This window comes from Megascapheus bottae, chromosome 2, assembly GCF_031878675.1.
Source record: "Megascapheus bottae isolate mThoBot1 chromosome 2, mThoBot2.hap1, whole genome shotgun sequence".
In the NCBI taxonomy this organism is placed as follows: Eukaryota; Metazoa; Chordata; class Mammalia; order Rodentia; family Geomyidae; genus Megascapheus; species Megascapheus bottae.
In genome coordinates this window covers 68359330-68385708 of record NC_143510.1, presented here as the reverse complement: position 1 = coordinate 68385708, position 26379 = coordinate 68359330, and the positions used below count along the sequence as shown (strand labels likewise).

General features: G+C 35.8%; 1 protein-coding gene across 1 annotated transcript in view; it reads right to left on the bottom strand.

Moving 5' to 3' along the window:
* Window positions 1-208: 208 nt before the first annotated feature.
* Otogl (otogelin like) overlaps window positions 209-26379 on the bottom strand; it is a 132888-nt gene continuing 106717 nt past the window's right edge. The window contains exons 44-59 of the mRNA XM_090328305.1: window positions 24909-25123; window positions 22065-22206; window positions 20063-20248; window positions 19151-19363; window positions 18684-18788; window positions 18114-18221; window positions 16410-16511; window positions 15083-15187; window positions 14959-14999; window positions 11078-11141; window positions 9469-9647; window positions 8735-8839; window positions 6418-6537; window positions 4226-4271; window positions 1670-1749; window positions 209-1045 (exon numbers count right to left, since the gene is read on the bottom strand). Coding sequence (XP_090184431.1) covers window positions 845-1045; window positions 1670-1749; window positions 4226-4271; window positions 6418-6537; window positions 8735-8839; window positions 9469-9647; window positions 11078-11141; window positions 14959-14999; window positions 15083-15187; window positions 16410-16511; window positions 18114-18221; window positions 18684-18788; window positions 19151-19363; window positions 20063-20248; window positions 22065-22206; window positions 24909-25123 — 2012 coding nt within the window. The 3' untranslated portion in view covers window positions 209-844. The remainder of the gene's footprint in view (window positions 1046-1669; window positions 1750-4225; window positions 4272-6417; window positions 6538-8734; window positions 8840-9468; window positions 9648-11077; window positions 11142-14958; window positions 15000-15082; window positions 15188-16409; window positions 16512-18113; window positions 18222-18683; window positions 18789-19150; window positions 19364-20062; window positions 20249-22064; window positions 22207-24908; window positions 25124-26379) is intronic.

Sequence of the window (26379 nt, the reverse complement as noted above, 5' to 3'; positions counted from 1 at the left end):
GACATAAAATAAATGCTCAAGATCCTCCCATATTTAGCAACTGATAGTATGTTTCCTTTCTCCTTACAGTTGAGACAACAGTATATGCGTATGTGTGTGTGATTTTCAAAAGCAGATTAAACTTGATTTCCTTTTATTCCATTCAATGTGAACTTAAAGATTCTGTGACAATTACCTTACTCTAATACTTAAGATAAAAGAACATGGGGATATGAAAGAAAAACCTAGAATTTAATCAATCTGTTAACATATATTCATTATATTGTCACACAGAATGAATTTTTGTAAGTCACACAGCTTCTCTATTTATATTATACCTGCAAAATAAGAACAATTTTAATAACTCTAGTATTCATTTAATTTTTAGATAATCTAAAATCCTATAGTTGTTAGTTCTAGTTCTCAATGTAAAACTCTTTGTGGCTGTCACTTTAACTGATGACATTCATCAGATAAAGCAATAGAAATTAAGACAGATCTTAATTTGTATAGCTATGGAAGACTTTGCAAAACAAAAACAAAATATGAGTCAGTGAAATTAAGAAGGTTGTCTACACAGAAGCCTTTAACCTGCTAAGGATATTCCAGGTTTGTTCCATGTTACCATTATAAACATAACAGCTTTTCAACCAAACGAACTCAAAACTACTTGACTCCACTGAAGTTGTGTGTATCTGTATAAATTCTTAAATTTTCATATCCCAACCATCTCAAAATGCATTATTATTAAACAATTGAAGCCTTACAAATGCCTAAATATCAATAGTAAAATTAACTCTACTTGATATGATAGTGTTGTAATTTACTGAGGAGAACATTTCTCTTGTTTTTGGAATGGAAGAGTTCAGTTCCACTGGCATGTACAGTCAATAGGTTCTTGGAGTGTGTACATAATTTCAGTGCCATTTCCTGAGCAGTGCAAAGGCACAGTCAAGTTTCGTATTCCATTTTCACGACAACACTTGCAAAATCGTAAGTGACTTTCAACATTGATATTGTAGATGGTAGCTGATGGGCATTTTCCATCACAAGAGGCAACATTAATCTGTAAGGGGAGATAATTAAAAAAATGTCTTCAAATAGTGAAAGCACTCAATGGTGATCATTTCATCCCACTAAGGAGTCCATGTAAGTGAGGATTGTCTCTTCAGTCCTCATTCTTCTACATACTAGAAGATTTTTAGAAAATACTACATGAGACTATAACTCAGATAAACATCCAAGTCATATTATTGGTGATGTTTATACAATTCAAAGCATGAATGTATAAGAATAACTAAGACCATTTATGGAATAAACTCTCCACTCTACTCTGTTGCCCCTTGTGTTATGTCATGGTTTGTGAAGAGTATAAAATTCAACAGAATGCAAAAAAGGGGACAAAGGCATAGCTAGGATCATGTTTCTTGAGTAAAATTGCAGTTAAAATGGAAAACATTTTCAAGCATTTACATATTAACTTTCTACCTCTTTGCATTGCAATTATCACAGAGAACAGCTGGCTATTTAAGAAGACTTTAATAATAGGACATAGGAACACTCTCAAAGTTAAGTATTACATGTTGGCATTTTGTTGGCATATGGGTTAGTCAGTGCTTTGTGCTCATGGCATATGTACTTCTGGAAAGATAAGTGCTCTTTATATAACAAATGATATTTTTCCACTTACAGAGCTTTGGCTCACACAGTCTTGTCTCCTTATGATTGACTTAATGATCACTTTCTGGCATATTCTTTCTTCTCTCTTGCCTAATAAAATACAAAACTTATTTATCCATCCAAGAACTCATCAAAATTTCTTTCTCAATTTAAACTCTGTGACTATTTTTAGGTTTGAAAACTGATATATTTATATGCAACACATTCCAGTGTCAAAAACTATTAAACTACACTGTTACCTATTTTACGTATCATATTTATTTTTATCTTCTAAGTAAATTACCTTATACTTTCTGGGTTCATACCTACATACTTCCAATTTTATATTATCTTAGAATAATTATTATTACAAATAAAAATATATTCTACACATGTGGTAATGATAATAATAACCTGTGTGTGCTATATATGTGGATATAAAATAATTTGTTGAATAAATATTTAAATATACAATACACAAATTATTGAGTATATACATACATCAATTGTCATACATTGTCAAAGTACAAATTAATATAAAATAATACAAAAATATACTTGCACTATTTAAAAATCATATTAAAATTAGATATGGGTCATTCTTTCCTTTTGCCAGTCCTGGGGCTTAAATTCAGGGTCTGAGCACTGCCCTTGTGCTTTCTCAAGGCTAGCACTCTACCACTTGAGCCACAGCACCACTTCTGCTTTATTCTGTGTATGTGGTACCAAGGAACTGAACGCAGGCAAGCACTCTATCATTAGGCCAAACTCCCAGCCCCACGGATGGGTCATTCTTGGCCCACCAGAATTTTATGACTGTAATTTTAATCCTAATACCATAATATGTATCTCGATATAAGAAATGACTACTTGATAGTATATCCCCAAAACATATTATTAATAGTGGATAACAATAGATGCAACTCAGGATGTGAAAGACTGGAGTTCTTACCTTACTCTATTACTAATATGATTTTTTTTTCACATTAGGAAAGACAGTGGAAATTCCTTGTTTGCGGAAGTGTAGAATTATATCATCAGTTTTCAAAAGAGTTTAATCAATAAATTCTCTTTTAATTAATACTTATGTATGAAACCCCAACATGTAAAGGAAATATGGATTCAGCTAAAGCGATTGAAAAGCATTAAGTATCTGACATTGTATGAAATTAAACTTATTGAAAAGATTACTCATGCCTATCAAATATTGTGTAAGATTTAAGTTCTTGATTTAGTTATCATGCTCAGGGGTATGATTACATTCCATAATTATTTTACTGCCTTCTAACATCTACTCAGTAGTATTGAGCAGCTCTACAAGACTATACTGACATATTTATGAGATTCACTCTTCATGAAGTTTGGAAATATTATTAGAGAAGTGTGGCAATTTGTATCTAAATATCTAGTATGATGTCATTACCAACTTCAACTATGTTGTATCCCTTTCCCCCAAAGCCTCTCTAAAATATTTTAAAACATTATTATGCAAATTTCCAAAAAACTCCTAAATGCCATTGACAAAAATTCATACTTTGCAATAAGAAAAATGTCATTGCATGAATATGGCTCTGGTCTATTACAGGACTTAATGTATTATGTTTTTCTTCCTTCTCTTGTGTTGCCCTTTGGTTAATCTCATATTGTTACTGTATCCCACTTTGTTACCCGGTATATTATATAGATGTTTACCTGTTTATTTGAAATAGGAGGGGAAACATGGGGGAGGGGGTTAAGGAAGAAAAATGGGGACAAAAACATAAGAAGGGATATCAATAGGTGAGAAGTAATGCACCCTCTATCTGGCGAATATAACTGTAACCCCTCTGTACATTGAAATAAAAATTATTTTAATTTACTATGAAATTTGCCTTGAAATTCAAAAACATATAAAATATATTACAGCTACATAAATTTAGTTACCAAAACTACCACAGGATTTAACATATAAGCTTAAAACACAGTTCGTTAGGCTAGCATTTCCCTAATGTACAGAATCATAGACTAGATCCAAAAAATCTAGAAAGTTCTGTACTCTCTACATCCTTATTAGAGTATCAGCGCCATTGTTGCAATAACCTATTTAGCTTTCAAGGAAATTAGATAACTTGAAAATTGAAAAGTTATTAAAATCCTAGGCAATATCTTCTAGGAAATGCCACAATAAAGAAATTCCCAGGGGCCAGGAGTTTGGCCTAGTAGTAGAGTGCTTCCTAGCATGAACAAAGACCGAGTTTTGATTCCTGGATATATAGAAAAAGCTGGAAGTGGTGCTGTGGCTCAAGTGGTAGAGCTCTAGCCTTGAGAAAGCCCAAGGACAGTGGTCAGGCCCTGAGCTCAAGCCAGGACTGGCAAGAAAGACATTCCCAATAAGAAAATTACAATTGATTTCATTTTAGAATATTTTGTGAGCACTACAAAAGAGACTGAATTATAAGATTTTTTAATCACACAAATATATGAATATTTAAATTTAGACTTCATAAAATTTGTTTCTCTTCATATCACAGGAATTAAATCTTCAAAAGCATAATTAGTATAAACAATTAAAAGTTATCGATCATTGTACAGAATAGGCCTTACTTACAGATTTTGCAACAGCCTTCATTATAAAGCTTTACAATCCCTTCATTCTAGGAAAGAGAAAAGGAATAAAAGAAAAAATATGGTGTTCATCAATTTCCTCCTAGACCAGAAATCAAAAACTAACTGTCCCAATATGTACATGAAATATAGCAAAGCCCTTATAGAAAAATGATTGGATTTTCACTTTCTATAAAAATTTCTTAAGAAGTTATTATTTTTTATATTATGATTTTTATTAAAAACATATAAAAGCTCAAATGAAGATCAATGCTATGTTAGGAAAAATGGCTAAATTCTACAAAAGATTTTAACTGAAACAACGTAATAACTAGTCCAAATAGAGACCATTATATTTTTTCAAGTCCCTCAGAACAATCTAACCTATTTTATTAGAGTTTATGTAATTTTTAATATAATGAAATGTTAAAATAATCCATCTTATTCATTAGTATTTTGTTGTTCAAAAGCTCAGTCTGAGGCCGGGAGAATGGCCTACTGGTTGAATACTTGCCCAGCATGCATGAAACCCTGGGTTTGATTCCTGTGTACCACAAACACAATAAAAGCTGGAAGTGTGGAAGTGGTGCGGTGGCTCAAGTGGTAGAGCACTAGCCTTGAGAAAGCCCAAGGACAGTGTTCAGTCCTTGAGTTAAAGCACCAGGACTGGCAAAAAAAAAAAAAAAACCAAAGAGTTTAGGCTTCAGAGGTAAATTTAAAAAAAATAAATTATTGATTGGCTCTTTTTGTGTGTGGCCATGCTTGCAGTCTGGAATTTTTGCTGGCTAATTGGAGGTAGAGCCTTGCAGACATATCTGTCCAAGCTGATTTTGAACCTTGATCCTCAGATCTCAATTCCTGAATAGCTAGGATTACAGCTGTGAGCCACCACCGGTGCCTCTCTTAATTAGCTTTTGGAATGCTTACAGTAATTGCCATTTCCAATTCAAATAAAAATTAATTTATTTGATAAAAATAAGACCCTGAGCCAGGCATAGTCGCTCACACCTATGATCCTAGCTATTCAGGAAGCTGTCATATGAGGATAGTGACTCAAAGCCAGTGTGGGCACTAAAACGTCCCTAAGACTCTTATCTCCAATTAATCACCAGAAAACCGGAAGTAGCACTGTGGCTCAAGGGGTAGGGCGGTATCCTTGAGCTGAAGAACTCAGGGACAATGCCCAAGCCCAGAATTCAAGTTCCATCACGGACAAAAAAAAAAAAAAAAGACCCTGAAACAATATGAGTTCTAAGTTTCTATGAGTTCTAATTCTTTGATTTTTAACACATTATAACTGGGTGGCTATCCTCACTTAAAAAGGAAGGGAAAGTTGTAGTGGAGGAATTAGTGAGAGGATACTATTTCTCTCACTTTTTGTTAAAAGTTGTTACCACCAATGTAATTAAAGCTACCACAACTCTTTGCAAAAATACCACTTTTTGAGAAATATAGAGGTTTGGTAGAGCAGAACTAATTGATTAGCAATGATATACTAAGATCCTCAGCAGCCATGCTCATGGAAAGTAATGTAAATGTCACCAGGCCATGCATTCAAAAATGAATAATGTAAGGCTCGGGATGCACATCAGTGCTTGAGAATTTGTCTTTTGTATTCAAGTTCCTGAACAAAAAATGAGCAATGTAATTAAACTGGCTGTCTATTACAAAGTGAATGAGTCAGTTTATTAGTTGATTAAGTTCGGTGGTATTAGCTCACACCAGTAATCCTAACTACTCTGGAGGTTGAGATCTGGAGGCCAGTCTTGGCAGAAAAGCTTACTAGATGCCATCTCCAAAATAACCAGCAAAAAGCAAGACAGGAGGCATGGCTTAAGTGGTAGACTTCCATTTGAGCAAGCAAGCTTAGAAAGCCAAGTCCATGAATTCAATCCTTCATCCCATCCCTCAAAAATAATAAAATAAATGTTTAATTTTAAAGAAGTTTAAAATTTACAGATAAAATCCTAGAAACAGAGAGTACCCACTCAAAAAGAGTCAAACTTGGAAAGCCATGGAGAACTCAAAATAACAAACTAAGCACATATAGCAGATTTTATTTATGCAAGAATATGAAGACATTTACCATAATAAAAAGGCACAATGCAAGAACAGCAATGATTAGGAAACAAATTAATGTGTATCTTCTAAATTATTGTAAATACAAGATTTTCTTTGACATAGGGAAGTACAAACCATTTTGCATTCGGTCTCATTGAAAGGAGGACAGACCATACTGTAGTTCAGAATCATCACTCCTTCCTCGGTTTTCACACACTCATATGTGGTGCAATTGTAATTCCACACACTTCCCTCCTAAAAGTAAAACACAACATGACTTCCTTGTCTGTATTTGTGCGTGTGTGTGTGTGTGTGTGTGTGTGTACGCTCATGCGCTAGTGTTAGGGCTTGAATTCCGGGCCTGTGCATTGTCCTTATGCTTCTTTTGCTCAAGTTTAGCACTTTACCACTTAAGGTACAACCTCTCTGCGCATGCTTATGGTGATTAATTGGAAAGAAAACTCTCAAACACTTTCTAGACTGGGCTGACAGCAAACTGTAATAAACTGTAATCCTCAGATCTCTCTCTTTTAATTTTAAAGTCTGATACACCTTTTTTTTTTTACCTAGAATGTTTCCTACTTAGTTTAATACAAATTAACATTCTGAGAACTTCCTGTGATAATAATTCCATTTTACAATGGTTCCAAATTTATCTAAAGTGAAAATACATACATTACTACTACATATATGGGTTGGTTCGGTTTCATAATGGGACTGAGACATAAAGATGAAATTAAACAATAAAGTAGAAAGCAGCAAACAGATATCTATTTCAAATACAAAAGTAATTATCTAATTTGGCTAAATGTCAAAGTTCTAATATTTCCTTAGTAATTATAACACAACAAATCAAATAACTTATATACTTCCTAAGAATTTGGTTTTCTTCCTTCTAATAATCCCTTGCCAGTAAAACTGCTAAACAATATGGATCATAGTACTTCTTGCATTGTGGCTCTGATATTGTTTAACTAATTAATTGTTTGCATACATCAACCTTTTTAAATTTTACAATTCCCATTTAGAATTAAAGTTAGCTTAAATAGCTGTTGCATAATATAGATGTGTATATATATGTATATATATATATGTTAAATGAAGCAGCTGATCTACATTTTTATTTTACAGCCTACATTTTAAAATCAAATTTCACCTTGAAAATCCCTTGTGGAAGGGGCTAGGATGCAGCTCAGTGTTAAAGTGCTTGCCTAGAAAGTGCAAGGTCCTGGGTTCAATCCCCAGTACCAAAACAGACAAAAAAATTCCTTGTGGATGTGGATGGGCTCTCACAGCTCACAGCTCATACCTACAATGCTAGTTGCTCTGGAGGCTGGGATCTGTAGATCACAGTTCAAAACCAGACAAGACAGGAAAGTTATCATGTTAACCAGCAAAAATCCAAATGTGGAGCTATGATTCAAGTGGTAGAGCACTAGCCTTGAGCAAAAAAGCTCAGGGAAAAGAGACAGACCCTAAGCTCAAGCCCTGGGACCATAGATAGATAGATAGATAGACAGACAAACAGACAGATAGATAGATAGAATTTCTTTGTGGAACATAAACTTCCATAAAGAATTTTGATGACCCTCATCATTTCTTTTCTATGAGTTGCTTCAGGTCTTCTAAGAACCTTATCAGAAAATATGATCAGGTATAAAAGAACATATTCAAATTTAGGAAACATATCTAATTTATGTGAAATAATAAATTGGCATTTCAATATCAATATTATTTTTTCTTGTAATGCCTAGAAATCCTCATTTCCCATATCTGGGGAAAGAGAATTGTGATGACCCAAGATAAAATTCATTTTAAAAAGCAATATAAGCATGTTCCAAAATATAACAAATTTGTGTGTTGTGTATTGTATCTGAGTGAAGTATAGAAGGGTGACATTTTACATGTTTAAAATGAGAGTTACAAAGGAACTTAGGCTCAATGGTTTCCCTCATTTGTCATAATCAGTAGAAACCTTGGGCTCTCCTAGCAGAGATTTGCAATAGAGCAAAACCTTGATACAAAAGGCCATATAGTATGACGCCAAATGAAAGGATATCTAGGATATAGAAACATAAGCCATATAATGAATGATTGTTGTTCTTAAGGTACTATGTTATCTCTCATCTCTTTTGCTTTCCCTTGGTTATCTCATATTGTTACAGTATCTCACTTTGTTACCTGATTTATCAGATATATTTGTATTTGGTTATTTGAAATTAGATAGGGAATGGGGGAAAACAAGATGAGGGGTGGGGGTGGAGGGGAGGGAAATGGGGACCAAGACATGTAAAAGGGTATCAATGTATGGGAATTAATGCACCTTCTATCTGGAAAATATCATGTAACCCTTCTATTAATTACAATAAAAATATATGAAAAAAATGTAAAAAAAATAAAATGAGAGTTAATTTTCAAGGAACATATTTTTTAGGAAATAAAAAATCCATACCTCATATATAATGGATGTTCCATTTTCCATGTAAAATTTGCAAGACACATTTCTGCAGTCTCCACAGCATTCATAATCGCTTGGGGAATGAATGTATATCTGGTTCTGCACATAATGATTCACTGAATTAGCCATATGATGGTAGAAGGTTTTGTTTTTGTTTGTTTTAGTCTTGGAGCTTGAACTCTGAGCCTAGGCCCTATCCCCGAGCTCTTCATCTACAGGGTAGAGCTTTAACCCTTGAGCCATCACACAGACTTTCAAACTTTTGTGCCCTGGCTCCTTTGAACCATGATTCTCAGAGCTCAGCCTTCTGAGTAGTTAGCATTACAGCTTGATAGCAGTTTTAATAAGTTAACTCTGAAGATATTTCCCAGTATAACAACATACTCTTACTGAACAGCTAAAGATTTTCTAAATTTCACTCTGAGGAGCTTAAAATAAGAATTGACTTAGAAGTGACATAAACATTAACTTCTAATAGACAAGATTTATCAAGCAAGTATAAGTCAAACAAGCTATCAAGCTATAGATATATAGATACATATATATAATATCAAGATCAGACAGTGAAGTGGAGATGCACATTAAATAAATGTCTTAATAATAATAGACTTCTGAAGAACTATTCACCTTTATACTTAAAATCCGTGGGGTATTCACTAGCAGAAATTCTATAGCTGCCAACTTTAGATTAATTAACTGTCAGCAGAATAAGTTATAAGAATACTTACAACATCACATTCTTTTGAACAATTCACCATTGTGACATTCAATGTGTGAAAGCCTGTCTGGTTGTCTTTTTCTTCCAGACACTCTATTGTATAACAAAAGTCCCCTTCCAAATACTTTATCATAGATTGCCCAGGGTTCAATATTGATACTTGTTGAAATACACACACATCATCTTTTTCTGAAAAACAGGAAACAACAGTCAACAAGAACACACAATGTTGAGTTCTATGTTAATCAGTGAAACTTGTAAGTTTATGACTGTTTTATCATTATGCAACAATTTTTTCAATATTAAGAAAGATTGGTAGGGCTGGGAGTGTTGCCTAGTGGTAGACTGCTTGCCTAGCATGCACAAAGACTTGGGTTCCCATTCCTCAGTACTATATACATTAAAAAAAAAAAAGCCAGAAATGGTGCTATGGCTCAAGTGAGAGCTCTACCTTGAGAAAGCCCAAGGACAGTGCTCAGGCTCTGATTTCAAGCCCTAGGACTGGCAAAAAGAAAAAGAAAAAAGAAAGAAAGACCTTTACCTTTATACACTACTAATAACTCAAGAATTTTTTAACAATGAAAATGTTTTGTTTTTTAACATAAGATTTAAAAAAAAGATCTGTTAAAAAAAATCAGTTGTTTTTACACAGGTGCCAGTGGCTCACACTTTAATCCTACCTAGTTGGGGTGACTGAGATCTGGTTAGGAAAGATTGCAAGACTTGTCTTCAATTCACCAGCAAAGAGCCAGAAATGAAGCTCTGGCTGAAATGGAAGGGTGTTGATCTTGAGTGAAAACAATAAGAAATAGCACCCAGGCTCTTAGTTCAGTACAAAACAAAATGCTGGTACAGATAATATTGTTTGAAATCTATATTTTATAGTACTTTCCAGAAATCTGGGCTCTCAGGTAATGGGCTGCTGGTCGGTAGGACAAATAAAATGGCCACTGATGTGGGGGTTGGGTGGGGAGAGATGTGGATAGAAGCAAAATCTAACATCTAACAAATTTTAGTAGGCCTCTTTGTGATATAATATTTCATAATTTTAATAAGCTTTTTGAGAGAAGTGATTCCAGTTTCAGTGTTGCAAAATAAAGTAACATAAATCATCTTGTTTTAATGTAGTACTCTCTTCTCTAAAAGAGAAGCATTGGAGTATTACAATGTTGGGATAGACTGGGGGATGATACACTATGGCTAAAGCTCTCCTTGCCACTGTAACTCCAGACTTCAGCCTTTGCCCATGAAAAAAACCACAAAGATGTAAGCTACTAAATAAATGTTGTACTTTCTATTATCCTACTAACATTGAACATGAAGAATAATAATCAGCTTTCTATTTTGAAATGGTAGCATCAAGAATATAAAAAATGGCTGCAAACAACCACTTCCTTTTAGTTACTAACTTTAAAAATAATATAGATTTTGTAAAAAGAAGTTTTGTGAAATCTCTGAAGAAAAAATTTATTTTTCTATCCAATTATCAAATTTCTTATTATTTTAAACAAATGCTGGTGTTTGGGTTAGTAACAAATCTGTCAAATAAAATCATTTTACATTTATAAATAGTAGATAACAGTAATATTCACTACTTAAAAGTTTGAAAAAATAGTTACCACAGAGATACTGTACACATCCACAGTCACTCTGAAAGTTAGGGTCTATTGTGGCAAATTCTCCCTATTAGAAAGATATCATTATTGCATGACTTATAAGATAGCTTAAGACACCTAAAAATATATATTATAAAACCAAGTATATTCCCTACCACCCATCCAGAAATCTAGCTACTTTTTGACAAATATTTTATGAACAAACGTGGGTTAACTATTTAATTTATATGACAGAGGAAAAGTTGAAACAAAAATGTGACCACAGATCAATCTATCTCTTTAAACTTGAAGTTCCTTATTTGGTATATTAGAGATGAATTGGCTGAGGTGGTTCAAGAGTCCAAGGCAGAAAAAACTTGTGAGTACAAGGCTGTGCTACATATTAAGATGACAGCAGGAAAAAGAAAAAGGTAGGGAGTGAAAGGAGAAATAAGAAGACATTAAAAAGAAGAGAGAGGGAGAGAGGGGAGGAAGTGAGAGAGAAATTGACAAATTTAAAAAACCGCTGACCCTCATAGAAACTTAGCTTTCTGCACATGTTCTTGACCTGCTCCTTAGAAGTGGTCCAGTGATGTCTGCAAGCCTGCTATGCCCAGGACAGCAGGAGCAGAGCTGTCAAGGACAGTGGTAAAATAGCATAACTGGAAGAAAGAGGAATGGACTGCCAGTCCTGGCTCAACCACTTAACTAATCTTCATGACACTATCTTCAATCATAAAATATTTTGGTCATATTGCTTGTGACTTAGGGTTGTTGAGAAAAATAAAGAGACCAACAAATGAAAAAATAAAAAAAAATTAAAGCTTAGCTGGGTCTGGAGTTTGGCCTAATGTCTCGTGCTTGTCTAACATGTGTGAAGACCCAGGTTCAATTCCTTGGTACCACATACACAGAAAAAAACAGAACTAGTACTGTGGCTCAAGTGATAGGGCCCTAGCCTTGAGAAAATCCAAGGATGGTGCTCACGCCCTGAGTTCAAGCCTTGAGACTGGCAAAAAAAAAAAAAAAAAAAAAAAAAAACCTTAGCTGTAGCTTGGCACTGGTGGATCACATCTATAACTTGGGAGAATAGGGCCTAAGGATTGAGATTTGAAGCCTCTTAGCCATTTATAAATCTTATTTTGACAAGTGCCTGAATGTATTCGTACTATGGAATATATTCAACAAGGAATGAGGTAGTGATACATGCTTTAACATGGATGAAACTTGAAAATCTTAGTTTAAGAAAAGGATCCCTACACAAATGACTATACATGATATAATTCTACCTACCTAAAATATCCAGAGTCTGTAAATCAACACAGACAAAAAGTACACTAAGGCACTAATTTCCAAGGGTTGGAGAAATTTCAGGAAAAGTATTGTTATTAAATCATTCTAACATTGAAGGAACAATGATCAGTTTTCTCAGTTGTGTGAATATGCTAAGAAATATAGAGTTGTATACTTTTAAAGAGTTAATTCTATGGTATGTAAATTTTATTTCAATAACATTATTGAAATAGCAGTATAGATTTCCATTGTGTATAAATACCACATCTTGTTGATTCACTCATCAACTGAGGGGCATCTTCCACATCTTTGCTATAATCCCTCCTCTTTTAAAAATGTTTTTTGTCAGCCATGGAGCTTGAACTCAGGGCCTGGGCACTATTCCTGAGTTCTTTTGCTAAAGGCTAGCACTCTACCACTTTGAGCCATATTGCCACTTCTGGTTTCCTGGGGGCTAATTGAATATAAGAGACCCACAGAGTATCTTAAAGCTGATCTGATCCTCAGATCTCAGCCTCTTGAGTTGGTAGGATTACAGGTATATGACACCAGCACCCTGTTAATCCCTCCTCTACAAATACACTTCACTCTACCTAAGGCCCTTACCCCTAAATGGCTTTCCCAGTCTCTGCAGGGGTTAGGACTGGATCTCCTCTCCACTAACTTCTCCTACATTGCATGATGTCATTATAACTCACAAGACCTTCTCTGTCTCCTATCATACTAGGTCTACACAGAGCTCTTCAGGATAAGACTTCAAACTTATGTGCCAAGAACTACCTAAGAATGTCATTTATTCATTTCTTATTATTAAGTGCAACTTTTCATTTTGTATTACAGATGAGAAAAGTGACACAGAGCTAGAAAGGAAAAGGGAAGAAAATAATGCCAGCAGCCTCATATTGGCTTTCATTGTTGCTTCAAGCTTTGTGTTTACTGCATTTTGTCAGGGAAATGAAAGGCAACACACACACACACACACACACACACACACACACACACAAAACTCTTCCTTCAAATCCTAAAGATCTCAATTTCAATTCTCTTGGAATTCAGCTTTCTTATTTATATAATAAGCTTAAAAACATTCAAATTTTGAAGATTTAGTGCCAGAATATTCTAAACATGGTGAATAAGTTAATGGACTTAAAAACCATATTATAATTCTACTCATGTATATGTGTATAGTCACAAAGTAAATTGAGGACTTTTTTATGAAAGACATTTGTAAACTTTGAATTAGGGAAGGAAGGGGGAACAACAAAACAGTGAGACAGAGGACATAGGGTGAGCCAACACAACAGGGATACACATAAGACAAGACAATGGAAATGAATTCTACATCTTGAATGGGGGAGGCAAAGTGGGAGAAAAACATTGGAGGGGTAACAATGTCCAAGAAGAAATACACTCACTACCATATGTATGTAACTGTAACCTCTCTGTACATCACCTTGACAATAAAATCCAATTAAAGAAAAACCTTTAAGTATTCTACATAAATCAGAGGTTAAAACTCTTCTCCTTAGAGCAAAAGTGGAATTAATGCTTTTTAAAATAAAGCTGTGGCATACTAAGAGAGGCTTTGTTATAGCAAGAATTCCTTTTATTTTCCCCAAAACAGATCCAGACCTGTCTGCACTCTCTGAGAATATACAATGAGAAGGAAGAGAGAAGGAAAATTAAAATCTCTTTATGAGAAAAATAAACCAACGTGCCTTCTCTTATAAATACTAACATGAACATTTTCAAACCTTAGAGGATTAGCAGACAACTAAAAGAAAACAAAGACATGTAAAGCACCATGGTATATCTGCTTAACTAGCATCAGTTATTCTAGTTTTTAGAAATGTCTATAAAGTATACATTTTCATAGATAATTCTGAAGAAGGAACAAGTATCCACATGTTTGTAGGCTTTCTTCCCTCAGAAAATGTGCCTTCTTAGAATATTTCAAGCAATCACTTGCGATTCCTTTCAATATATATTTTTTTTTGCCAGTGCTGGGCTTGGGCTCAGGGCCTGAGCACTGTCCCTGGATTTTCTCAATGCTAGGGCTCTACCACTTGAGCCACAGCACCACTTCTGGCCTTTTGCTATATATGTGGTACCGAGGAATAGAACCCAGGTCTTCATGCATGCTAGGCAAGCACTCTACCACTAGGCCAAACTCCCGGCGATTCCTTTCAATATTAAAATACACCTTGCATGTTTTTAAGAACACTGACCCTTCAGTGTATATAAGATTAGATTAACTCACCTGTTAAAAACAACAATGTAAGGGAAAACCAAGATGAGTGGGAGGGGTCGGGGGAGGGGAAGTGAGATGAAAACATGGGAAGGGGTAACAACGTTCAAGAAGTAATATACGCGTTACCTGATAAATGTAACTGTAACCCCACTGCATATCACCCTGACAAAAAAATAAAACAATATACTGCACTTTCCTATCTGAAACAAAAGTTTCACTTGCCTGTAAGACTGGAATACATCATTTTACTCCACCTCAGTAAATGAATGAGGATAATTCTACTAACTCCAAAGAATAAAAATGGCAAAGGAAGATAAACTGATTTGGACAGTATGACAAGTAAATCAAACTATATTCTTACCACTTGACAAGTTGGCACAATGAGGTTTTCACAGCTACATTCTAAAAGACAAAATTAGCATATTGACATTGATCAAAATACATTCATTTACTATAATAAAACTTTTAAACATGAAATTACTTACCACAATGCCATATCGGACAACACTGGCCAGATACATTTTCCTTCACAAGATTCATATCTTCTGCACAGTGAAGTAATGGTGTAGGACAAAGGTTTGGCTCACAAACTGAAAAGAGAAATCACACAGGTAAGGATTAATTTCATGCTCTTGCCAATTTACCACTTAGGTTGCTCAATTGCTGATAGAGAGCATGACCTCCCCCTTCCCAGGTGTTATTTCTTTAACCTCCCCACTGCATAGCCATAAATGGTTGAGGACAGAACACATGAAGCAGGTCTAACCAGACTAGTTAAGACAGTCTTTCTGACAGCAGCATAGAATTCAATTGTGTATAAATACTACATCTTGTTGGTCCAGTCATCAACTGAGGGGCATTTGGGTTGGTTATATATCTTTGCTAAACAGTCATATATTCTTTGAGATGAGGTTACCCTTCACTTTTTGCCTAAAGTATCCTAACTTTGCAGTTATCCTAATCGCTTCATCCTGAGTAGCAGCGATTTCAGAAGTGAGCGATGACACTCAGATCTTTCCACATACTTTTAAAATTATACTTTTATTGTCTGGCTTCGTTTCTATTCTTTCAATAATCCAGGTCTTGCTTCAGAGTTTTAGTAAAATGTATACACAATTGAATTCTATGCTGCTGTCAGAAAGAACTACATTGCTCTATTTGTAAGGAAATGAAAAGACTTAGAAAAAAATCCTATTAAGTGACGTGAGCCAGACTCAAAGGAACATAGGCTCAATGGTTTCCCTCATTTGTCATAATCAGTAGAAACCTTGGGCTCTCCTAGCAGAGATTTACAATAGAACAAAACCTAGATATATATGGCCACATAGTATGCCACTAAATGAAAGGACCTCCACGATATAGAAACAAAAGCAATATAATGAGTGATTGTTTTTCTTAATGTACTATGTTATCTCTCATCTCTTTTGTTGTCCCTTGGATATCTCATACTGTTATAGTATTTCACCTTGTTATCTGATATATTGTATATATGTGTATTTGGTTATTTGAAATTGGATAGGGAAGGGGGGAAATCAAGATGAGGGGTGGGGGTGGAGGGAAGGAAATGGGAACCAAGACATAAGAAAGGGTATCAATGTATGTGAACTAATGCACCTTCTATAATGTAACCCTTCTATTAATTACAATAAAAGTATATGGAAAAAAGAAAAAAAGACAGTCTTGCAAGGAAAGAACCATGAAAATAAGTCTGGTAGAATACTGCAACTCAGATGTATTGGGCTTCTGAAGGTCTACATTTGAGGACTACCCTTGAACATATTTAAATATGTTAAATTGTGAAAATATGCTCACCACAGTAGTACTGCGGACAACAGAAGTGAGTGGTATTAAGGTCCACTGTGAGAAATTCCCCATCAGCACACAGTGGAATAGGTTCAGTGCACGACTCACACACTAAAGCGGAAACAAAACCACAAGTCATCGCTGAACTGAAAACTATGGATCCAGACTGCCACGCTCAAACCAAAGCAAAATCAGCCAGTACATTCAATAAAAATAGGGAATAAAAAATTAAAGCACAGGTCCTTATTTAGTCATAAAACAATAATATGCTGTCTAAGCATAGTGATAGGCACTCTCTTACCAGAAAAATAAAGTACTTTCATTTCTGAAGTAATTCAGTCTTTCTAAGATCAAAATATCACTGGACTGATTTGTTGAAACTCCCTTATATCTTTTCCCTTTATTACTTAAAATTATGGTTGAACAATGCAGTAGGCATTCATTCTTTTGAGCAGATCTCATCCTTCCCAATGTCAATAACTTCCTGAATGTCCTTAAGAAATGTCCTAGCCCCAGCCACGCGGATTCTGCAGTGATTGACGATGAAGGTTTGCCACCCTCCCTCCACAGGCTGCTGTGTGAGAACAACTCATATTAAACTAATCAGAATCTCCTTTGATGAAAATTGGAATCTTGCATAGAGGGATCCCAGAATGCAAAATAGATGGAGTTGCCTGAACCACTAACTACCTCTAACCAAGAAAAATGGGCTTCTCTTCTTCACAGAGATGGGTTGTTCTGCTTCATTTTGAGTTAATGTACTGCCTGAAATTCCTCTAAGAGTTACTTGTACTTCATCTAAACAAAATCAATCAGCTTTTGCCACTTGTAGTCAAAACCCGCTAACCAATGCAAAGAAATGTGTTCTGATTTTCATATATACATCTAAAATCTACATTAACCACCAAATTTTGATATAATTCATTTTCAATTGGATAAAGAATACCTTATTTTTTCAATATCCAGTCCTTCAAAATAATACTTAGCTCAAGTCACCACCCCCAAAGGTTTTTTGTTTCTGTCACTCTTTTTTGCTATCATCATAGCTCATGCATGATATGTAGAAGAGGAAGAATTTTAAAGAGGCCCTTTAATACCTTAGCAGAGCTCACTCTGGTTGGTTATTCAAGGAAAGCTAAGCTACATTTTTCTTCAAATAAAGTTAGAAGTCAAAGTAGGTGTGTTGGCTCATGCCTTTTAGTCAAAAGGCAGAATTCAAGAGGATCACAGTTCAAGGACTGCCTTGGCAAAATGTTAGTGAGGCACCATCTCAACAAACAAGCTGGAGATGGTGGAATGGACTTAAGATCCCAGGTCTATGTGAGGTAAATTGTGGTCTAAGACCAACCCCTTGTGAAAATGTGAGGCTCAATCTAAACAATAATTAAACAAAAAAGAAGAAGAAAAGATGTGGGTGCTATTTAAGTTACACAGTACCTGCTGAGCAAGCAAAAAACCCATACTTGCCTTGTAAAGAAAATCAGTTGATTTTTATTATTTGACCTTTTTTTGACTATGCATATAGTTTTCTAGATGAGGGAAATACTGGCTGTAATAACTGCCAAGATATTGAAAATTATAGACTTGCTTCTTACTCAGTTTAGTTCTTGTAGAATATAACATCATAATGTTTCTTACCATCAGTCCTAACAAATAAGAAACTTACCCTACATGCTTTTTCTTCTTCCCAGAGTTTACCTTTAGAGTACTCACCACAGAAAGGATAAAAACAGCAGGGTTCTCCCTGTTGAACTTGAATCATAAACTGGTCTTCATGGCACTCAGGTGTTTCAGTACTGGGACATTGGACTGGGTCACAATCTGCAGAAATATTGTAAAATTGCAAGAGTAAATAAAGAAGCCAGGATCCACTGGCTCACACCTGTAATCCTAGTGACTCAAGAGGCTGATGTCTGAGAATCAAGGTTCAAAGCCAGCCCTGGCAGGAAAATCCTTAAAACTCTTATTTCAAATTGACTATTAAAAAGCAAAAAGTGAAGCTGTAGCTCAAGTGGTGTAGCACTGGTCTTGAGCCACAAAAGCTCAGGGACAGCATTGAGGCCCTGAATTCAAGCCCCAGGACTGGCAAGAAAAATAAAATAAATAGTACTGTTTACTTTTCTTTGTATTTGTTATTGTTTTGAGCATCTTAATACTAATAGACATATACAGAAAAGCAATTCTATAACAGAATAATAAGTCATTTCCTTGGAGTTAAAGAGAGAGTTCTGGCCACTGTTTTCAGTGACCAATGAGCCTTCAATGTTTTCCTAATTATCTTACCACATTTGTACTGTGGGCAGCAAGAAAGATGGCTAAAACCAACAATCAATTTCTGACTGTCTGTACATGCTGGGATGGTGGATTCACATAAAGTCATGTCACATCCTAGAAATAAAGCAACCGAACATTAAAATGTTAGTGAACATAATTTAAACCTGTGCTGTCAACCCAGAGCAGGGAAATGACTTCCACTAACCATATTTTAACCAGCTATCAAACCCAGTCGGCCTTCTACCCAGACCATATGTGAGAAGCCAGTGCTTAAAGCCATCTGGCATAATATTTTTGCCTGATTACTCCCAGGTCAAAGATTCTCACACGTTGCTGAGTATTTTTAATTGCAAGACTTTCACGTCTATTTGCAAAACTCAAACAACAGTCTTAAGCAAAGAAAATCAGCCTAAATCAGCCTAGGTCATGGTATTGAGTGGAGATAAGGCTCAGTCTGTATACCTGTGTATACGTACCACAAACTTCTTTAGAACAACAGGTCAGCTCATCTATGATGCCCATGAGAACCTCAGCTTCTCGTTCGCAAGTTGGTGTGGGCTCTTCCTCACAGTCAGGCTCCACAGGAACAATGCTTCCATTCTCCAAACACTTGTAGAGGGTGCAGTCATCAATGCCCCCATTCCAAATCTCCCCAGCCATGCGGGGTCGATCATCCCTATCTGTGCATACTTCAACAGATCAACAAGTTTATGTCACTCTGAACCTGGGCCCTAAAACAATGCCAACTATGATATTCTGATTTCACACCAGCCACAGATGGCCTATCACAAATCTATCCTTTCTCACATTCCTCTTTCCTCATCAGCTACAAGGTTACTTTAAAAAAAAAAACACAAAGCCTTAATAGTCCATATAACATTGTTCAACATATAAACATGCTGTACAACTGACCAGGCACTTAATTTTCCTTTATTCTATTTTGTCTTGAATTATTTTATTGGTGGTACTGGGGTTTGAATTCAGAGTATTCAGTTTGTGGGGTGTGTGTGTGTGTGTGTGTGTGTGTGTGTGTAATTTCGTCGTTCTGCACATGTGTGGCCTCAGGCTCAAAGAGGAAAAATGAGCCACATATACAAGAAATAACTACAATTAGAACCCATCCTACAGGCTACATTTTCATTTTTAATTTCCCCTGCTATTTTCTAGTAAAAACATACATAAGCAAAAATCAAGATACATTATCAACAAAGCTCCTAATGGGTTAACTCAATTGGCATCATATTAAAAGCAAATGACAAACTAGTTTCCTTTCCAGCACCACATTATCTTTGGTTAAGTTTCTCAGTATATCTTTCCAACACCAAAATCAATTTGTATTTCTGTGTTTGCTGGATCTCTAGAGAATCATTTTGTATTTTGCTTCTTACCACACTCTCTCTCTAGAATACACTGGGTTTTATCTGGCCGATGAAGAACACTTCCATTTTTGCACACACAGTCTTCTCTTAAATCAAAACAGGAAGAATATCCATAGAACCATTTATTGAGACATGTTCTGGCTTCACAAGGCCACACACAAGGTTGATATTCCTTTCCCTCTGGGCAACTCAAAGCTGTAAGCAAGAGAGAGTAGAAATCACTAATATAAAAATACTGCTCAACATCTCTGGCCATAAAAGAAATGCAAATCAAAACAACTTTGAGATTCCACCTCACTCTAGTTAGACTGGCCATGATCAAGATATCTAATAACAACAGATGCTGGCAGGGATATAGCCAGGAGGGATCACTACTACACTGTTGGTGGGACTGTAAACTCATTCAACCACTGTGGAAAGCAGTATGGTGATCCCTGAAAAGACTAAACATAGAGCTCCCTATGACCCAGCAATCCCACTCCTTGGCATTTACCCAATCGTCCAGAAACAAGGACATACTAAATCCACCAGCACAATGATGTTCATTGCAGCATTATTTACAATAGCAAAGATATGGAACCAACCCAGATGCCCCTCAGTTGATGAGTGGATCAACAAGATGTAGTATGTATACACAATGGAATTCTATGCTGCTGTCAGAAAGAACAACATCACCCCATTTGTAAGGAAATGGAAAGACTTGGAAAAAATCATATTAAGTGAAGTAAGCCAGACCCAAAGGAACATAGGATCCAGGGTTTCCTTCATTTGTATTAATTAGTACACATCTAGAACTCTCCTAGCAGAGGATTATAATAGCTCAAAACCTAGGTACATGAGGTCATATAGGTGAAACTAAATGAAAAGATCTCTAGGATATGGAAGTAAGAGCTTTTCTTGTGTGATTGTTGTTCTTAATATACTACTATTTTTTCTCTTCTCTTTTTTTGCCTTATGGTTAATCTCATATTGTTACTATAGCTGACTTTTGTTACCTGGTATACTGTATACATATTTATTTATTTATTTGAAATAGGGAAGGGAAGGGGGAACAAGATGATTGGGAGAGGTGGGGGAAGAGTAATAGGGACAAAAAATATGAGAAGGAGTATCAATGTGTGAGAAGTAATATACCTACTACCTGACGAATTTAACTGTAACCTCTTTATACATTATCCCGACAATAAAAAAAGAATAATCTACTTGAATTCTAATGAGTTCAGCTTTCTTTCAGTAAATGAAATTCTCACATATAAGTCTCTTCAAACTCTATTTTTTGTTTTTACTATGTAACCATAAATCATCAACAAAACCAACAATGGGTACTTGTGCTTGTCCTTTAGGTGTTCAACTCTTAGTACTAAACAACATTTATCTGATTTATATCAAATAAATATGACTGATAGACAGGAAGACCAAGTCTGGTTCCCATAAATGTAGTGAAGTATTATAGTCATACTGCCCTATTCCAAGACGAGATGCAATAGCTATTCATAATATTCATGGAAATGCACTTAAAATATATGATTCCACCAAGTAATAAAAGAAAGAAAAATTCTTCATGTTAGTAGTCCTTCACTGTTAAAAGAAACATTGTTGAGCAGTTTCCAATTGATGATTTGGGAAATTGTGGTTAATTTTGATTGTTCTTAAAAAAAAAAAACAGCCTTGTTGCTGAAAAAAAAAATCAGCTGATGGAGTATAAATGGGATCAATCTCCCTAGAAGCCATAAAGGAAAGGGAGATAATGCTTAACACAAGTGGAGATGGTGACTAGCAGATAAATGAAGCAGTCCTGCAGTTCTGGAAATTGACTTGTCCAGGGAAGTAGAAAACGCTTAGAGAAAGGCACACAGGATCTCTATAGGTAGCCTTTATTTTTGAGGTTGAGAGATAAAACTTGTGTTTCTGACATCGTATATTTTTTTCTCTGCATTTTATGTTTGCTAAGTTATGTGAGAGAACTATCACGTAATGGCTGGAAAACATTATTTAGCTCATTGTGCCTTACGGCAGTAATCAGGAGTTCTCCACTCGATACAGATGTCAAATTTGTTGCACAGAGCTACGTAGGCAGAAATGGCATCACATTCGTAGTTCCAGAAGTAGGTGTAATTGATCCACATTTTTTCACAAAAGTCCTTTGGCGAAACCTAAAGGTGTAATTTTGTGTTGGGTTAATTACATTCTTTTATGCTTCTAAGAGCCCCACTAGATGAAGATTGATTAGACAATCAAAGGATTGCATTTTATAGTCATCATGGTTACAGTTAAGACTTTAGGTTTCCAAAACAACTTTGAACTACTAAGCATCATGTCAGAATTCATATTTTTAACCCATTTAAATAAGATGACTATTATCTTCATTAGTCATAATCTTTTTTAATATAGACGGAAAAGAATGTGTAGGATCCAGCAAAAAAATCTGTTTCTGGCATGTGCTTTAGGTTTCAATTGTCATATCTACGTAATCAATAAGATAAATTATTACACATAAAATTGTAAGCCATCAAAACTTTTTATAATGATATAGAGCATCACTCATTAACCCAGTTCTCAAATGCTTCTCAAGAAGCTCTGTAGTAAGATTGCATATGGGACAGATAAATTTTAAAATTTTAGATTAGAAACCATTTTTTTCCTGATTATCTTTGATAGTTGCCATTTAACAAAGTAGCTTATAAATACAAGGTATCTTGTCTACTTTTCTTTCATATACACTGTGGCCCAATTACACCATTAGACTATCTAGAAGTGATCTGAAATCTGAATCATTTAACTTCTAACATAATATTCATTCATTTCAACTTTTCTCTCCACTCATTCATTTCATAAGCACTAAATATCTGCATCCTGAGATTTCCCTACCTGCTTCTCATAGAGCCTAAAGGGCTAGCAGTTGGCTTATATGGCTTCTTCCTGTTTGCCTCAGTGTGTGTGTGTGTGTGTGTGTGTGTGTGTGTGTGTGTGTGTGTGTGTGTGTGTAAGACTGCGCATACATTTCTGTTACTATCCATGTGCCATCCACATCTTGACTTGGAAATGAGTCACAGAGCTCCCAGAACCTCTATGGCTGAGTTCCTGCCATACCTTCAGCCAAGGCAGTCACCACTATTATGTGTAATAGTGATCTTCCAACAGCCTTTGGGAAGGGGGTAAAGTAGGAGTGATTGAATTCTGGGCCTGGCCCTTGCTAGACAGAACTTCTTATTTGCACTGCTTATTTTGGAAGTCGAATGTTCCTTGATGTCTGAGAGTGTCTACAATGTGCTCTTCCTACATGTATTTCCTGTGCTGCTTAGAATGACAGTCGTACACGACTATGTCCAATCAACAGAAGTATACTTCACCATGCCCAGCCACTCAGTGAGATGGAGTCCTGCAAGTTGCTTTTTCTCCAGGTAGGCATCATACCCCAATCCCTCAATCTCTGTCTGCTTAGCTATGCTGATAAGCTGAAGCCCCTGCACCTGGTACCTAACATCTTCCTCTCTCTGGAAGATGTTTTGACCCGGTTTTATGGGATGACTAGATGCCTTTCAGTGTACTTTCCAAAATGCATCTCTCATTTGTTTCTTACGTGAAAAGTTATATCTTTTACCTTGACTGGAAACATGCAGCCAGTGTCTTCCCTAATCAAACTAGCTTTATTTATGTAAGAGATCACATTACTAGATTATATTGTTAGATTGTGTGTGGGAGGGTGTCAGTTCTAGAGTTTGAACTCAAGGTCTGGGTGATATGCCTGAGGTTTTTTTTCCTCAAAGCTAGTACACTACCACTTATTCCATAGCTCCACTTAATTGGAGGTGACAGTCTCACAGATTTCCCTGGTTAAGCTGTCTTTAAACTGTGATCCTTACATCTCAGACTCTTACATAGTTAATATTATAATCATGGGCCACCAGCATAAAGCTATACTATACTATATTTTTAGATATTGAATATTGGCTATCTGTGCTAGCATACAATTCCTTATGTATATGTGTATTTCTCACTTCCCTTCCTTTCGCTATCAAATTTACTGGGAACTACCAAGGAAATATCCTACTCTCCTTACTACTCTCTATGTATGTCACACAAAATTACTTCCATCTTATCAAGTATTCTTTTGCATGGTATTGGTTTTTCTGTGTGAATCTTATTTCCTCCTCTTCTCTCCTGACATGTTTGTCTTTCTAAATAGTTTAAGGGTCTAAATCTCTATGTGACTTCTCAATTTCTGTTCCAAAGCTAATATCTGAGGCATCTCCACAGTGTTTACTGTAAGATATCTGCTCATAAACAGCCTTTCATCTAAATAAGTTGAGGACAAAGGGATACCTTATTCTTGTACCACAATGCATAGAATACACCAAACATGCACTGTTTACTACAATTTAGTCAAATGATTCTTGAAATTCCTATTCATCTTTGGTCTCTAACAATGAATTACTTTTAGTGGTCAATTTATTTAAAACATGTGCCAATCACATAAATTTAGAAAACTAAGGAGATATAAAGAGAAATTGATTATGTTGCTGATACCTAAAGAAGTACAAGGCTAGGATCATAAAGAATTAATTTTAAAAATCTTTACTTCCTCGATTTACATACTGGGTTGTTCAAAGGCAATCATTTTATTTTTGAGAACAATAGATATTTAACAAAAATACAAGGAAGAAAAAAATATTTGTCACTCTCATCTCTGTAAATGTATAAGCAGTAAGTAACCCTGAATTCCAAAATATAGTGGCAGGCTTAGAGATACACTATTCTTGACAGAAGAATATCACAGCAAGATAAAGAATGTATTGATGTTCCTTCTCAACATGTCCAACACAAGAGTTCTTACTGATGGTTGTGTGTGACTTACCTTATCATGGCATGGAAAGAAAATGTCTCTGTTTAACAATTTGATGCAGTGACTGCAGTCACGCTCTGTACAGTTCCTAACAGGTCTTCTCATTGTTACTTCAAATGACTTGTCAATTTCCCAGCTCTGGATAAATAATTCTATATCTTCCATATTTGTAATAATTGTGCCATTCTGCATCTTAAGATCATCATCTGGATCATCATTGCAAATTCCTATATGGAACATGGAGCATTTAGACAGAAAGAATAGCTTAAATCAGATATAAGTAGCAGAATGAACCCAGTGAACTATTTGATCTGAACTGAGTTATTTACTGAATGAAGAACCAATTTGCACACTTTGGCTTTAACCATGATAAAAGGTTTCCCATTATGTTTCTGATTCTGTGATATATTCACATAGAACTGCCTCAATGAAGTGAGAACGAAATCATAACTCTAGAAGTCAAGATGTAGAAAATGAAGGTGGGATTTATTTCTAAGACCAGTGGATGCTTGGTCTTTGATTCCCAGGTTTCTTTCCTCCCAGCAAAACTTAGCCTGAAAACCTTTTTCCCTTTCAGGAATTATTCCTCTCCCACTCCCTACAGCATGACACCACTCCAGGAAAGAGCTTCGATTGGCATAAGGGTAATCTTCACTCCTTGTAATGAGCTCTTGATACAGATGAGCCGGGTCTAAATCACACCCAGACTTCTGGATTCACTGAATTTTAGAACAATAGATGTCAAGCTCAGAACTTGAAATGGGAATTCTTAGACCTGAGGCCTGTCCCTTGACTGGGATGACCTTATCTGTCGATAGTTATGATGCTTTGCTCTACCATATCTTCTAGCTTCCTTAAGGAGGGCCAGAGCAAGGACTTGCTTGCTGAGTCTCCATCTGGAGGACAGAGCCAAGGACAGTACAAACAAAGGATCCAGGGCACTAATCATAGCTTACCTGAACATCCTCAGTACAATGTTTTAAAATAACTCATTAGTTTCACCAACTAATCATTTTTATGTGTACATTTTCAGTGCTGGCAAAGGGTGTTTTCCCTGTAACTGCTTCCACTCCCAGACTTCAAAATGCTGTGTTAAGTGAGATGTCAGCCTGGCTTCACATTTCAGGGGTCCATGTTCAGATTGGGTCATGCCCTTGCTCAGTATGGCTTTGTTGGCCGGCAACTAGCCTAGTCTTGATGATATTAGATGTCCTTTCAATGAACCATACTTCTGCCCTATCAGAGTTTGGGAAGTGTCACATGGGTAGAAAACTCTTCTCCTAAGTGCTGAGTTAAAAAGCAGTAGGCAGAGACCGGGAGTTTGGCCTAGTGGCACAGTGCTTGCCTAGCATGCATGAAGACCTGAGTTCAATTCTTGGTACCACATACATAGAAAAAGGCAGAAGTGGTGCTGAGGCTCAAGTGGTAGAGCTCTAACCTTGCGAAAGCCCAAGTGCTTTCTCAATTGTTCAGGCCCTGAGTT